This window comes from Phascolarctos cinereus, unplaced genomic scaffold, assembly GCF_003287225.1.
Source record: "Phascolarctos cinereus isolate Bilbo 61053 unplaced genomic scaffold, phaCin_HiC Scaffold_4;HRSCAF=312, whole genome shotgun sequence".
Lineage (NCBI taxonomy): Eukaryota > Metazoa > Chordata > Mammalia > Diprotodontia > Phascolarctidae > Phascolarctos > Phascolarctos cinereus.
The window spans coordinates 56,003,033-56,018,953 of record NW_027555847.1 but is presented as its reverse complement, the minus strand read 5'-3'; the positions used below and the strand labels follow the sequence as shown (position 1 = coordinate 56,018,953).

The window sequence follows — 15,921 nt, the reverse complement described above, 5'->3', positions numbered from 1 at the left end:
ATTATAGTATATTTATATAATTAACATTTACATAGCATGTATGCTCCACATACTGTGCTAAGCATTTTGCAATTATTATCTCATTTGATACTTAACAACAATCCTCGGAGGTAAATGCTATTATTATCCTCTTTTTACAGATGAGGAAACTGAGGCAAACAAGTGGTTAAGTGACTTACCTAACAGCGTCACCCAGCTACTAAGTGTCTGAGGCTGGATTTGAACTTGCCTTAGAGGCATTCCATCCACTGGACCACCTAGCTGTCCCCAGAATATATATGAACATAATTAAATTTTATTATGCCATAAGAAATGACAAAAGTTTTAGAAGAAACTGAGAAGATTTCTATGAAGTGATAAGGAGTAAAACGAACAATTTACACAATGGCAACATTATAGAAAAAAACAACTTGCAAGATTTTAGAGCTCTGATCGATGTAATGCTACATCATGAGAACTGAGGACAAATGACAAGACAGGTCACCTACCTTCTCTTAAAATCAAGAATGAGACACTTACTAGCTGTATGTCCCTGGGCAAGTCACTTAACCTGATTGCGTCACCAAAAAGCAAAAAAAAAAAATCTAGAACGAGACATACATTTCTGGACACGGCCAGTGTGGACATTCGTTTTGTATGATGGTTTTATTTTTACTTTTGTTGTTTAATTGTTCAGTCAGGAGAGCAGTATAATAAATGTGAAGCTCTCCTATTTCTCTTGTATATATCAATTTCATACAAGTCTTTGAGAAATGTGACAACAAAAATATTTTTTTTAATCTTACGACTAGGCATGCAAAACAAAGCCTAAAGACGGAGACAGATGCTCCCCAAAGCCTCTCTCCCAGAGCCTATCACAGTGTTCTGCACCCAGCGGGAACTTAAAACATTTGTTGAATGAATACATGAATTATCACTGCAATCCCTGCATTTATTGCAATCTAGTGGGAATTTAATAAATATTTGCTAAATGAATACACAAACTGTTATTGCAATCTATTGCATTTCTGCAACGAACACAGAGAGGGGCACATACTATATATCTGTTTAAAATGGATCGTTGGAAAACGCAAGGAGCCAGAGCATGCAAAGCCCTTAACAAATCCACGTGGGTGACCCAGCTCTTCCCAGTTTGAGTCCTTCCTAGCCGCTAGGGGGAGGACGACTGGAGAGAGGAGGAGCTGGCGGAAGTGGCCCTCAGACTCGTCCGGCTCCTGGGAACAGACTTCAGATCCTGGCGGAAGGAAGTACCTTCGCTGTTAGGTCCTGGAAGTTTACAAATTACAACAAAAAGTTTTAAATCACGAACTCGTGCTCTTTCATAAGGAATCTGACCATCGTTCTGGTAAGTGATAATATTGATATAGTCTCTATCTTTTAGAATTTTTTTCTTTCCATATCTTGACCCTTCTAGATGACGCGGTGGTGGCGCCGGCCTCCTTTCCCCTTATAGGACTTGGACGTAAAGTCCCATCAGTCCCTGCGTTACGTCTTTCTTTCTCTCTCTCTCTCTCTCTGTCTGCGCTTCCCGTGGAAGGGCCGCTATCTTTTCGCCGGTAAGTCACAATCCATTGTCATCCTCGCCCACCCGGCGGCCTCGAGGGTCGCCTGGCTTGGGAAGCAGCAGCCGGTGGGTCCCGGAGGGGACGAGCCGGGCGCCGTTTGGAGAAGGAGGCACCCAGATCCTCCGTGCCCCGGTGGCCGCGAAAGGCCCAGGCCTCGCTCCCTATGGAGCCCGGGGGTCGCCCCCTCCCCCGCCCGCCCCTCCCTCCCTCCTGTGCCCGGGCCCCTCGGGCCCCGCGGCCTTTCTCCCCGTCCTGGCGCCCGTGGACCTCCTCGGATCGCATCTGGAGAGCTCCCCGTGCTCTTCCAGCTTCGGCTACGGGAGGGAGAGTGAGGCTGCAGAGGAAACCCATTCCGCTCCTAGCGCGGCCCGTGGCTGGCGAGCGGAAGATAATCTGCGACACATGGCCGGGCCCCGGGCGGGGGTCACCCCCGCAGCCGCCCCCCGTGCTCACGGCCGAGCTTTTGTTTTCCAGGCGCCATGCCTGCCCTCAGACCTCTCGTAAAGCCTAAAATCGTCAAGAAGCGGACCAAGAAGTTCATCCGGCACCAGTCCGACAGATATGTCAAGATCAAGGTACGGTCTGCGTTAGTGCGTCACTAACCGATCGGCTTTTATTAAGTGCCTGCTGCATGCCAGGCGCGGAGCCGCAAAATACCGCTGCTGCGTTAGAGGGGAGCAAAGCGCTGCGAGATGGCCTGTTGGCGTCTACCACGTTCGGACTCAGCATGGTGGAGTTTTGTGGAAGTCGTCTGTGCTATAGGCCTCTGCTGCCTGACACTGGGCAAGTCACTTAACCTACACCTGCCTCAGTTTCCTCAACTGTCAAATGGGAATGATCATAAGATCTAGCCCCTAGGGTCGTGAAAGTCATATGAGGTGTTTGTAAAGGGCTCAGCACGTAGCAGGCTCGTAGCAAATATTAGCTACCTAACCCCCACCCCCATCCGTTCCCCCTTATATGAGATGCACCTTTTGTAGGGTCGGAGTGGTAGAGCTTGGATTGGAGCCTCGGTCTCATGATTGATAGTTTTCATCTGGTGCTTGTTTCACTGAGCACACTATGTTGCCTGAAAATTGTGTGTGAGAAATAAATATATGTGTGTGTAAAATGTATGTGAAAATTGAACTTTTGACTATCTCCTTAAATTTAGAGGGACTTTTTTTAATATTAGGTTAGATTTATAGCCTATGTCAAATTGTTCTTTTGGAATATTTTATTATTTTTACCTAATTATATGGTAACCCCCCCCATTTTTAACATTCTTTTTAAAAAAACATTTGACTTTTCACATTCTCTCATTTCATCCCTGAGACTATTAGCAATTTGATATGGGTTATACACTTGCAGTCATGTAAAACATTTACTGTTAGTAATGTAGTAAAAGAAAACAGCGCTGCCCCCCCCCAAAAAAAAAACCACAAAAAATAGTATGCTTTGATCTGCATTCATACACCATCATTCTTTCTCTGGCAGTAGGTAGCATTTTTCATCATGAGCCCTTTGGAATTTTCTTGGATCATTGTATTGCTGAGAAGAGCTAAGTAATTCACAGTTATTCATTGAACAGTATTATTGTTACTGTGCAATGTTCTTCTGGTTCTGCTCACTTCACTTTGCATTAGTTCATGTAAGTTTTTCCAGGTTTTTTCGGAAATCATGCTTGTCATTTCTTATAGGACAACAATATTCCCTTACAATCATACAACAGCTTATTTAGCCATTCTCCAATTAACAGGCAGCCCTTCATTTCCACTTCTTGGCCACCACAAAAAGAGCTGCTGTAAATGTTTGTTCTCTCTTCTCTCTCTCTCCCTCTCTCTCCCTTCCCTCCTTTTTATTTTTAATCTTTTTGGGATACAGATCTAGTAGTGGTATTGCTGGGTCAAACTGTATGCAGTTCCATAGCCATTTGGGCATAGTTCCAGATGACTCTCCAGAATGATCGGATCAGTTCACAATTCTACCAGCAATGTGTTAGTGTCCCAGTTTTCCCAGATCCCCTCCAACATTTATTATTTTCCTTTTCTGTCATATTAGCCAATCTAGTAGATGTGAGGTGGTACCTCAAAGTTGTTTTAATTTGCATTTTTTTGATCTGTAGGGATTTAGAGCATATTTTCATATGACTATAGATAGCTTTGGTTTCTTTGTCTGAAAACTGCCTGTTTATATCCTTAGGCCATTTATCAACTGGGGAATGACTTGTATGATTATAAATTTAACTTAGTTCTCTATATATTTGAGAAATGAGACCTTTATCAGAGATACTGTAACAAAAAATTTCACAGCTTTCTGTTTTCCTTCTAATCTTTGTTGCATTGGATTTATTTGTGCAAAATATTTTAACAATCAAAATTATCCATTTTATGTCTTCTGATGCTTGTTTGGTCCTAAATTCTTCCCTTATCCATAGATCTAACAGGCAAACTATTCCAATATCCCCTAACCCTGATTTGCTTAAGGCATCGCCACTTATGTCTAAATCATGTTCCCATTTTGACCATATCTTGGTATATGATGTAAGATATTGGTGTCTACCTAGTTTCTGCCTGTGGTTTTCTAGTTTTCCTAGCAGTTCTTGTCCCAAAAGCTCCGGTATTTGGGTTAGTAGATTATTACTGTGGTCATTTACTACTGTGTATTGTGTACCTGATCTATTCTACTGATCCACCACTGTTTCTTAGCCAGTACTGGATCTCTGGTATGATGAGGCCATCTTTCTTCACATTTTTTCATTCCCTTGATATTCTTGACCTTTTGTTCTTCAGATGAATTTTGTTATTATTTTTTCTAGCTCTATAAAATTTTTTGGTGGTTTTGATTAGTATGGCTGAATAAGTAAATACATGTAGGTAGAATTGTCATTTTTATTATATTGGATGAGCTTACCTGTGAGCAATTAATATTTTTCCAGTTGTTTAGATCTGACTTTATTTGTGTGAAAACAGTTTTTTAATTATGTTCCTATAGTTCCTGGGTTTGTCTTGGCAAGTAGGCTCAGGGAGGCATTTCTTAGCAGAATATAGTGCAGGAGTGTGGGATTGGAGGACCTTGGTTCTACTCTCATGTTCTGTTACTCAGTTTCCTCATCTGTAAAATTGGGAGATTGGACTAGTTAACTTCCAGGTTACTCCCTGGTCTAAAAATGTATGCTTTTATTCCTTCAAGCACCTAAAATAGTGTGCTGTTTCAAAAAAGGTGCTTGATGAATGAATGAATGAACGAATGAGCACTTTGTGTCAGGCACTATATATGAACAGAAACATGTTCCATGCTTCTGGTTTGTATTTTAATAGGGAGATAACAATATACATGGGAGTGGAGGAGGCAAAGGAAAGAAATTTTGGTCTGGGGTTAAGCCTGGAGATTTGGGGCCGTCACACTTATTCCCATTGTGTGGTTCTGATGCTACCATTTCAAGAGACAGAGATGGAAAGTGGGTGTCCTCTTGGAGTTTAGGCTCTGGTTTTCCTGGTGGGTGGCAGGATGGGGTGAAGTGTGCTTTGGGACTGGGTGACTGGAGTGGGTTAGATGAATGAATAAGGCTGTATCAGCCCAGGGTGTTGAGGCTTGGTCTCTGGGGGTGGAAGGAGTTTTATGGAGCCTCTGGGCCATGTGACTGGAGCCTGGGTCACTCACTGATTACTCGTGCTTTATGTATTCATGTTTTGATCACAGAGAAACTGGCGTAAACCAAGAGGCATTGACAACAGGGTGCGAAGACGATTCAAGGGCCAGATCTTGATGCCCAATATTGGTTATGGAAGCAATAAGAAGACCAGACACATGTTACCAAGTGGATTCAGGAAGTTTTTGGTACACAACGTCAAAGAGCTAGAAGTGCTGCTGATGTGCAACAAGTAAGTTAACGGGAACGTTAGCGCCTTCCGACTCCTGATGTTTGTGGCTGTTGGGCTTGGCCATCCATAGGTTTCCTAACCTGTAGATCAGCGTTTGCCAAATTGCTTATAGAAACTAGTTATGTGCTATGACTAGGAGTCCATGAGACTTGATAGCTTTCCCTTTTAAATATGAAATTGTGTTTAGAAATTTACACCAGGGCAGCTAGGTGGTGCAGTGGATAGAGCACTGGCCCTGAAGTCAGGAGGACCCGAATTCAAATGCGGCCTCAGACACATAACACTTACTAGTGTGTGACCCTGGGCAAGTCACTTAACCCTATTGCCTATCCCCCCAGAAATAAATTTACACCTCCACTTTGGGGTCTTATCTGACTGATCCCCTTTCCTTGTGGCTTGAAATGGGGTAAAGATGACTTAATGAAAGTTTTGTAGCTATTTAGTGGTAGAGTAGGGTCTTCTGATTTCCCGGGAATGAAGGCGACCTGACTATATTTTGATTTGATGGTACAACAGTTTTTACAATCACCCTGGCTTGAAACGGTGGTGGTTCTCAGCCTGCTGCCCCTGGCTGTTTGTGTGCACCCTCTCTTCTAGTTCATCTTTTCATGATGCCAAACAAATTCTTGTGTGTGCATCAGTATCCATCACATCATGGTGCTTCAGGGTCGCTTACTGTTGGAGGTTATGTGTAGGATGTTGAGACAAGGCAACTAGAACAGGATAGCTATGGTCTGATAGGCAGGATGGGCTTTAAATATCTTGAACGAGCAGCTTCCTGAGTTCTTTTAAGATGGGATAGATTGTGATAAATATTGACTTTACGTCAAGTATCAACTAAAGCCATTTAAATGTTTCTTTGGGCTTTTCCTGTATTTCCTGTACTCCAGTGACATGTTATGAGGTAGTCTTTGTAAAAAAAAAGAAAAAAGAAAAAACCTTAGCACTGGGCTTGGCCCATAGTAGGTGCTAGGTAAATGCTTACCTTTATGCTTAGGTGTTGGTGACCTGGCTTGTTTTTAATCTCCTTATTTGATCTTCTTACAGATCTTACTGTGCCGAGATTGCTCACAATGTGTCCTCCAAGAATCGGAAAGTCATTGTTGAGAGAGCAGCTCAGCTAGCCATCAAAATTACCAATCCAAATGCTAGACTGAGGAGTGAAGAAAATGAGTAAAATACTTTGCACATTTTTATTTGTGTTAAATAAAGCTTCCAGTTACTACCATCCATCTGGGTTGGTTTCTGTGCAGCTTTTAGAGGGAATTTGAAAAGTCATAATTTTGGGATTTCTATCCCTCTTTCTGCTGTCATAGGTAGTTGAGAATGTTTCTCCTTTCCCTTGTTTTTTATTTAAATGATGATCAAGAACAATTTGGTTCCAGTCTCTGCTGCCTGAAGTCTGAAGGAGGTCCCCTTTCTCCTAGGCTTTGGTGCAAAGTTGCTTATTATCTCCAGTCCCCTTTATGAAGATAAAGTTGCATTCTATTGCAATGCAATGCATTTCTTAACTTTGGGGACTTAGTACCTTTTGATGGATGAGTTTGGAAAAAAACTACAATGGAAGCAAATGTCTTACCTTTTGTTTATTGTCTTTGTCAAGCAGAATAGAACCCCAAATTATGTAAATACTAAACTAGCAGAGTGGGTCTCAAAAGGCATCCCTGCCTCTCACTGTCTGACAAGCCTTGTATGTCTTGGACTAGAGTCCTGTAGGTAGAAAGCTAGTCACAGGAACTGAAGCTTATCAATTAGGATCCTGTTCTGAGGTGATAAATAACATTCCAGCAAACAGCTTCTTAGAAACAGTGAAGTCTAGAACTGCACTAGGGGCACTAATTGTGACAACATAGGGTGCTTTAAGATGATACACATAGGGAAATACTTCCTCAGGATCCCATGGCCGTTATCAGGCAGGATTCAGTCCCCAGTGCAGACATCATACTTTCCCCCTCTATTTCTGCCATATCTCCTTAGAACCCCAAATCCTTAAATATTGCCTTAAATTCGCTAACTAATCTCATTTATAAAATAATACTTGTTCTACTTAGGATTAAGAGACTAGCCCCTTAAGTAAGGAAATACCTTTAAAGTGAACTATTCCCTACCTGGGGTTGGAGGACAGTGATTTCATGGACAGATTCCAAAATTATTTTCCTGCCTTTTGTCTCCCTAATCAAAATTCTTTTGTACTCAATTATCAGCCATCCATGTAATCAGTACTATCAGAATCTAGAGGAAGAACAGGTTATCTTAGGTGAACAGGTTTTTAAAACCAATTCATACTTGATAGTAAATGATTGACAAGGATCTAACATTACCTAGGTATATTTAAATTTTTTAAGGAATGCTGTATTTGCCCAATTGAGTAATTTATTAAACTGTAAAATTTTAAGCAATAAAGGGAAAGAAGGGGCTCATTGTGGGAGTCTCTTTCCTCAGGGAAACTCCCTCAAGTTACTAATCTTTTTTTTTCAGTGTCTTCCACCCAGAGATCCACTGAGTCTCTAAAAGTGGAACACGGGGACATTTCAGATAATGTACAACACAGAAACTCTAAAAACCCTCATTTGTATATAAAGACAAAAACTTTTCAGAAGTGTATTTCCCCTCCTTCCCCCAGTAGCCCTGCTTAATAGTCTCACACAAGTCCTTGAACCTGAAAGAGCTGTTATTCCACAGCATACTGCTCGATCCTTCAGCTCTGGCCTCTGCCATCAGATTGGGATCACCAGAGAAAGAACTGGCATAGCACCATTCTAGGCACCGAGATCCCTAATGGAGGCCAAGACAAAAGACAACCAGGTGTGCCCCAGATTGTAGCAGGTGACAGCTCTGAATTGGGGGGTCCTCAACTTGTTCTTTAGGAATCTTCCACTAATAGAGGGTTTATATTTGACCAGAAAAGCAGAGGCTGTTAACTTAGATCCATTGACTCAGGAGCATATAAGGAAGCAGAGTCCTTCTGGATGCTCTCAAAGAGAGCGGCCATTTCAGGGTTGGATCTGATTTGGGAAGAGAATTCTGTCATCACTGGGCTTTTTTCCACCTCTGGTATGGTCAATAAGGCAGCCACAGCTCTCATAGCTGAGCGCTTGAGTTCATCTTGCTTTTCAAATTCTTGTTTGACCGAACCAGCTTTTACCTAAAACAAGGAAACAAGAAATGCGTCACTCAGAAGGGATCATCGATGAACCAATTTCTTATTGTTGGAACTAGTCAGCTGCTGACTAGTTCTGTAGCTTCATTTTTCCATCTGGGCCTTGGTTTCCTCCTGTAACATGAAAGGAATGGATGTCTTCTACTGATGTTCTGAGTTCTACATGGCAATGGGTACATGGACCTTCCCAATTGTTTATAAAAAGCTAGAAACAAAAGTGGGTTGCCTGTCAATTGTTGTATGGCTAATGTGAATAATGAAATATTCTGCAACTAGGAGATGAGCAAGGAATTCGAAGAAATGGAGAATGACCTGTATGAACCAAGGCAAAAACAAGAACAATAAACCAATGGTTACAACTTTTTAAAAGATTACTCAAAATACTGAATAGATGAAGACTAACCCAGTCAGCACCTAACATTGTTATGTGTTATCAGATATTGGTCTCTGTATGAGAGATGGTCGCTTTTCTGCATCACAAGGGAGAATTCCGTCTGGAAGGGGGTTAGTGGAATATAACGGTTGAGCCAATAGGTGTTAATGAAGCTTTTCTGTTAGCTTCTAGGAAGCCTGTGGAGGAAGTGCCAGCCTGAGAATCAAAATGGGTAATACCCAGTCTGCTAAAAGGCAAGAGGCAGAGGAAATTATGGGTTGGTGTTTGTCAGATCAAACAATGAACAACAATGGATAAAGTGAATGGTGTTAGCTGACATTTGTGAAGTGCCTTAAGGTGTGCAAAGCAATTCGTGTACATTAGTACTAGGTGTGGTGTCAGGAAGACTTGAGTTCGAATCCAGCCTCAGACACTAGCTGTGTGAGCCTGAGCAAGTACTTCACCCCTGTCTGCCTTGATTTTCTCAACTAATGTAACAGCACCTGCCTCCCGGGATTGTGAGGGTCAAATGAGATAGTTTTGTTTTTATTTTTTTGGTTGAGGCGATTGGGGTTAAGTGACTTGCCCAGAGTCACACAGCTGGTGATTGTTATGTATCTGAGGCCAGATTTGAACTCGGATCCTCCTGAATCCAGGGCCAGGGCTCCATCTATTGTGCCACCCAGCTGCCCCTTGAAATAGTATGTGTAAAGAACTTAAGTGCGGTGCCTGACACATAGTAGGTACTGTATCAATGCTTATTCCTTTCTCTTCCCCTTAGGGCTCATAATATCCTGTGAGGTAGTGCTGTTCTTGTGGGGGGAAAAAAACAGGCCCTAACATGTTGAGTGATCTGCCTCTAGATAATTACATAGTAGGTGCAGCTAATGCAACAGGTTATCTTAAGGCAGGGTTTGAACCCAGGTCTTGACACCAAGTCCAATAAACTAAGCCACATAGACTCGCAAAATCCCAGAATAACAGCTCTCTCTTAAGCCTGAAGTTTGAGACAAAAAAAGCAAGTTCTGTCTCTTACAATGGCTAACAAAATTTGGAGGCTGTCTGTCATTGCTCCTCTGTGGGCCCTCCACAATCTGGTAGCTGCTCACTTCACAAGCATTGTGGCATAGCAGGTGGGGCACTGGACTTGTACAGTGCTCTAGCTAGCTCTCTAAGACTAAGGGGCAGAGAAGTATTCTGGCCCATGTTGGAAGGAGGAGTTCCTTCAGCTGGAGAGCTCCCTGAGCCAATGAAATTGCAAGCCGCTCCCCAGCCCTACCTTGCCATAGAAATTGGTCTGGCACTGAACACTCTAGCCTCTCTGCCCTCAAGAATCTCGAATGTCTAAAGGCTTCCCCTCATCCTAGTCCTCTTCAAAGACCAGGCTCAAACTGCACCCTCTCCCAGGGACTGCCCTCTAACTGTGCCATTACCTCACACGCGAGCTTGTGTTGCTGGTTCCGAGTGCTCCCGTCAGGGAGGGAGGAACTTACCTTGGAGGTGCAGGTGGCTCGCAGTGGTTCTACCAGGCGATCCAGCCTCTGCAGGACAGTGTTGGGACACAGAGTGGACAGCCGGGCCAGCATGATGAAAGTCAGCATCTGCCGAGCAGGGGAGAAAGAGATTTCATTGTGAAAGGACAAACAGAATTCTCGACTTCCCCCACTACCAATCTACTTCTCCAAAGAAGCCACTTTCTTCCTATTTCCTCCCCCACAGCTCAGTTGTTAAAAGCTATAAACGATCCTGAATCTGTGGACTCTAGGGGAAGGAAGGGGCAGTGTGGGGTCTAAAGAGCAGGGGGAAGGATTCTGCTTAAAAAGACCCATCTCCACACATCTGCAGTGTTGGAGACTGGATTTGAAAATCAGGTCTTCTTGACTCCAGGCCTAGCATTCTATCCAGTGAACCAGTGAGGGGTGAGGAATCCAAATGTCACAGTAAAATCCCCTTAATAAAAGGATTTGTTCTGTAAAACTTGGACTCGGTCAAAAGGCTACGCTCAAGGACCTAGAAGGCCACAGGTTCCTTACCCCTGACCTAGCTGCTTCTAATTAAAAAAAATTTTTTTCTCATGAGAGAAATAAGAAAACAATTGCCCCAGGAAACTTTTTTTTGGTTTGTTTTCTTTGAGACTGGTTCTTCTTCTGAGTTCAAATCTAGACTCAGACTCTGACTAGCCATGTGACCTTGTGCAAATCACTTAACCCTGCTTGCCTCAGTTTCCTTATCTGTAAAATGAGCTGGTGAAGGATGTGGTCAACCACTCCAGCCAAAAAAAAAAGGCTGAAGAAAGATAGGTAAAGGGGCAGCTGGTGGCACTGTGGATACAGCTCTGGCCCTGGAGTCAGGAGGACCTGAGTTCAAATGTGACCTCAGACACTAGCTGGGTGACCCTGATCAAGTCACTTAACCCCAACTGCATCAAAAAAAAAAACCCGGTAAAGATAAAGTGAAGAATCTTTGCCTGTGGGTTAGCTGCCTGTCACTGGAGGTTCTCAAGCAAGAGCTGGATGGACATGTGTTGGGGAAGCTCTGGATGATGTGTTTCCATGCCTTCTAAGCTGACCAAGTACCCTCCCAGCTCTGTGACTCTCATACATGGTGCACAGGAAAGAGAGCACAGAGCCTGGATAAGAACACTGGGTTTTAGAGCAGAGAGGGACTGCAGAAATCATTTCACCCAACATGCATACATATGGACACACACTATATTATATGTGTATACATGCATGTGTATGTAACATATATACATGCATGTATAAGATGCGTGCATACAAGTGTGGGTATATCTATTCCTGTAGAAACAGTCTCTTAATGAACATTCACTTTGCTCCTTTTTTTGTAGGGGGAAGGGATTATGGGAATGGAGCAATATAATTATTATTCAGATATATGCTATCTGAATCAGCTGAGGTTTGGTTACATTTTTCTGAACTCCCCTCTCTCCCCCCATCCTTTTTTTCTTTGCTTATTCTTTGTCATGTGGGATGGCTCAGTGGGTACAGGAAGCCAGAGAGTACCTGTGGAAATGATGGTGATAGGAAAACAAACTATGAATTAAATTTTTTTAAAAAATAGACTGAGATTGGGAAAGATGTTAGAGCAGAGAATATCAGAGCTAGAAGGAAGCTTGGAACAGAATGTCAAAGTTGGAACGGGACCATTGATAAAAACAAAAGGCAAGCATACTCCCGGAAGAAGAGTCTGGGATACCAGCCTTACCCGGATGTCATAATGATCCTTGAGGCCATCCTCCACGTGGTTTAAATATTCATAGATGTCCAGTCGGTCCAAGCAGCTCTCCAGGAGTGTGTACATGCATTCAAAGGCAGCTTTCCTGACGTCCAGCCCATCATCCACGGTGTGCTTGAATGGCCCCATCTCCACCTGTGGGAGAAGTTAACACAAAATTTGAGGAGAGGGCAGATTTTGCAGAAGTGACCACAAGGGAGAGTGGCTCCCTTGGTAGCCACAGTGACCGCTGAGGGGCAGTGCTGGCCCAGAAAGCTCTACCACTGTCCTAAACTCAGAGAACACAGTATGTCAGAGGTTGAAAGGGACCTTTATCTGTCACATCTACTGCAGTCTATGAAAGAGCAGGATTCAACTCTATAACACCTCCATCCACAAAAGGGCCACTGAAGACCTCCAGGGATGGGGGTCTTTTTTTCTTTCTTTTTCTTTATTAATTTACTTCTAACATTCATTTTTTAATATTTTATTTTTAACATCCATTTTAAAATTTTGAGTTCCAAATTATTTTCCCTCCTTCTCTCCCTCCATTGAGAAGGCAAGCAATTTGATATAGGTTATATATGTGCAGTCATGTAAAACATATTTCCATCTAACATTCATTTTAAAAAGATTGAGTTCCAAATTCTTTCTCTCCCTCAACCCCTCCCCTACCCATTGAGACAGCAAGCAAATATATGAGTTATACATGTGAATCATGCAAAACATTTCCTTATTATTCATGTTGTGAAAAAAAGACAAGAAAAAATAAAGTGAAAAAATTATACTTAAATTTGCGCTCAGTTCATCAGTTCTCTCTAGAAGTGGACAGCATTTTTCATCATGTGAGTCCTTTGGAATTGTCTTGGATCACTGTATTTTTCAGAATAACTGGGTCATTCGCAGTTGAGCATTACAATATTGCTGTTACTGTGTACAGTGATCTCCTGGTTCTGCTCATTTCATTCTGCATCAATTCATCTATCTTCCCAAGTTTTTCTGAAAGTATCCTGATTGTCATTTCTTATAGCACAACAGTATTCCACCACAATCATGTACTATAACTCGTTCAGCCACTCCCCAATTGGTGGGTGTCCTCTCAATTTCTAATTCTTTGACACTGCAAAAAGAGCTGCTATAAATATTTTTGTACGCATTGGTCTTTTCCCCATTTTTATGATATCTTTGGGATACAGACCTAGTAGCAGTATTGCTGGGTCAAAGGGTTTGCATGGGTTTATAGCCCTTTGGGCATAGTTCCAAATTGTTCTTCAGAATGACTGGACCAGTTCTCAACTCTGCCAGCAATGCATTAGTGTTCCAATTTTCCCCACCCCCTTCCATTATTTATTATTTTCCTTTTCTGTCATATCAGCCAATCTGATAGGAGTGAGGTGGTACTTCAAAGTTGTTTTAATTTGGATTTATCTAATCAATAGTGATTTAGAACATTTTTTCCTATGACTATAGATAGCTTAGATTTCTTCTGAAAACTGCCTGTTCATATTCTTTGACCATTTATCAAGTAGGGAATGGCTCCTATTTTTTTTAATTTATTTCCAATAAATCTGAAAAACAAGACCTTTATTAGAGAAACCTGCTCTAAGTTTTCTCCCAGTTTCCTGCTTTCTTTCTCATTTTGCCTGCATTGGTTTTGTTTGTGCCTTTAAGAATTTGGGCATTCTGCCATTTGGTGCATATCTGTTTTGTACTGACATTACTTCCATTGTCTATTGCACCATTTAGCAAAATGTAGTTTCCCTGATTCTCTCTAGGTCTATTTTGGCTTTTGCTCTGCCAGAGATCATGATAGCTACCCCTGCCCTTTTTATCTCAGCTGACACGTTATAGATACTGCTCCAGTGCCTTATTTTAACTCTGTTAAAGTGTGTTTCCAATGTGTCTCTTGTAAATAACATATTGTTGGGTTCTGGTTTGTAATCCATTGTTATCTGCTTCCATTTAATGGGTGACTTCATCCCATTTATATTCACAGTTATGATTACTAACTGTGGATTTCCCTCTATCTGATTTTCTTCTGTTTGTCCATCTCTCTCTCTTTACCCTGTCCCTCCTCAAAAGTTTGTTTTGTTTCTGACCACTGACTTCCTTAATCTGACATCTCTTTTATACCCCTCCCCACCTTTCTCTTATCGCCTTCTCCTCTTCTTTCTCGGTTGAGTAAGATAGACTTCTATACTCACCTCTGTGTGTATATTTGTGTGTATATTTGTGTGTGTGTGTTTTCTTCCCTCTTTGAACCAATTCCAGCAAGTGTAAGTTACAAGGGCTGCCTGCCACCCCCATCCATTTTCCCTTCCATTGTAAAAGTCCTTCCTTGCATGGCTTTTATGTGAGATAATTTTCCTCATTCTTCCTCTCTCTTTCCCCATCTCCCAGTGCATCCCTCTTCTTCACCCCTTCATTTTTTTAGGGGGCATAGGGGGAAATCATCCTGATATAATTGACGCAGACACTGACCTCTATGTAGATGCTTTCTAACTGCCCTAATAATGATAAAGTCCTTGGGAGTTACATGCCTCATCTCCCATACAGGAATGTGAACAGTTTAACTTTATGAAGTCTCTTATGATTTCTCTTTCATGTTTACTTTTTTATGCTTCTTGTGAATCTTGTGTTTGAATGTCAAGTTTTCTCTTCAATTCTGTTTTTTTCACCAGGAAAGCCTGAAAGTCCACAATTTAATTAAATATTAATTTCCCCCCCTGCAGGATTATACTCAGTTTTGCTGGATGGGTGGTTCTTGGTTGTAATCCTAGCTCCTTTGCCTTCTGGAATATCATATTTCAAGCCACCCCCTCCTGTAATGTGGAAGTTGCTACATTTTATGTGATCCTGACTGTAGCTCCATAATATTTGAATGATTTCTTTCTAGCTACTTGCAAATTTTCTCCTTGACCTGGGAGCTCTGGAATTTAGCTATAACATTCCATCACTTTGGAATCTCTTTCAGGAGATGATTAGTGGATTCTTTCAATTTCTATTTTACCTTCTCATTCTAGGATAGTAGAACAGTTTTCCTTCTTTCTCTCTTTCTTTCTTTCTTTTTTTCTTTCTTTCTTTCTTTCTCTCTCTCTCTTTCTCTCTCTCTCTCTCTCTTTCTTTCTTTCTCTCTCCCTTTCTCTCTCGCTCTCTCTCCCTTTCTCTCTCTCTTCTCTCTCTCTCTCTCTCTTCTCTCTCTCTCTCTCTCTCTCTCTCTCTCTCTCATTCTTTCACATTTCTTTTTGTGAGGCAGTTGGGGTTAAGTGACTTGCCCAAGGTCACACAGCTAGTAAGTGTCAAGTGTTTGAGGTCGGATTTGAACTCAGGTCCTCCTGACTCTAAGGCGGGAGCTTTACTCACTGCCCCTATTCTTTCTTGAAATATGACATCTATGCTCTTTTTTTGATCATAGATTTCAGGTAGTCCAAGAATTTATAAATTATCTCTCCTCAATCTATTTTCAAGGTCAGTTGTTTTTCTGATGAGATATTTCACATGTTCTTCTATTTTTTCATTCTTTTGACTTTGTTTTATTGATTCTTGATGTCTCATAGAGTCATTATCTTCCCTCTGCCCAATTAATTTTTGAAGGATTATTTCTTCAGTGAGCCTTTATAACTTTTTTGCACTTGGCCAATTCTGCTTTTTAAACTGTTATTTTCATCAGTGAATTTTTGTGCCTCTTTTATCATTAGGCCAATTCAATTTTTTAAGGTGTTATAT

At 41.8% G+C, this 15,921-nt stretch overlaps 2 protein-coding genes and 1 non-coding gene across 3 annotated transcripts in view; 2 read left to right on the top strand and 1 right to left on the bottom strand.

The window, feature by feature from the left end:
* Positions 1-1,443: 1,443 nt before the first annotated feature.
* RPL32 (ribosomal protein L32) lies at positions 1,444-6,658 on the top strand. Its single transcript, XM_020981096.2, has 4 exons — positions 1,444-1,556; positions 2,040-2,140; positions 5,247-5,428; positions 6,476-6,658. The coding sequence occupies exons 2-4, from the start codon at positions 2,045-2,047 to the stop codon at positions 6,603-6,605; spliced, it is 408 nt and encodes a 135-aa protein (XP_020836755.1). The 5' UTR covers positions 1,444-1,556; positions 2,040-2,044; the 3' UTR covers positions 6,606-6,658.
* On the top strand, positions 1,830-1,969 carry LOC144457324 (small nucleolar RNA SNORA7). Its single transcript, XR_013486636.1, has one exon. It is a non-coding gene; the product is annotated as a small nucleolar RNA SNORA7 (small nucleolar RNA).
* A 338-nt stretch (positions 6,659-6,996) lies between the features above and the next one.
* Positions 6,997-15,921, bottom strand: part of CAND2 (cullin associated and neddylation dissociated 2 (putative)) — a 53,279-nt gene continuing 44,354 nt past the window's right edge. Inside the window, exons 13-15 of the mRNA XM_020981094.2 lie at positions 12,187-12,351; positions 10,455-10,562; positions 6,997-8,573 (exon numbers count right to left, since the gene is read on the bottom strand). Coding sequence (XP_020836753.1) covers positions 8,346-8,573; positions 10,455-10,562; positions 12,187-12,351 — 501 coding nt within the window. The 3' untranslated portion in view covers positions 6,997-8,345. The remainder of the gene's footprint in view (positions 8,574-10,454; positions 10,563-12,186; positions 12,352-15,921) is intronic.

Excerpts from the sequence above, each read along its gene's own strand:
- RPL32 (XM_020981096.2), top strand. The coding sequence starts at position 2,045 with ATGCCTGCCCTCAGACCTCTCGTAAAGCCTAAAATCGTCAAGAAGCGG. Across the intron at positions 2,141-5,246 it reads ACAGATATGTCAAGATCAAG|AGAAACTGGCGTAAACCAAG; the intron begins GTACGGTCTGCG and ends TTTTGATCACAG. Across the intron at positions 5,429-6,475 it reads GTGCTGCTGATGTGCAACAA|ATCTTACTGTGCCGAGATTG; the intron begins GTAAGTTAACGG and ends ATCTTCTTACAG.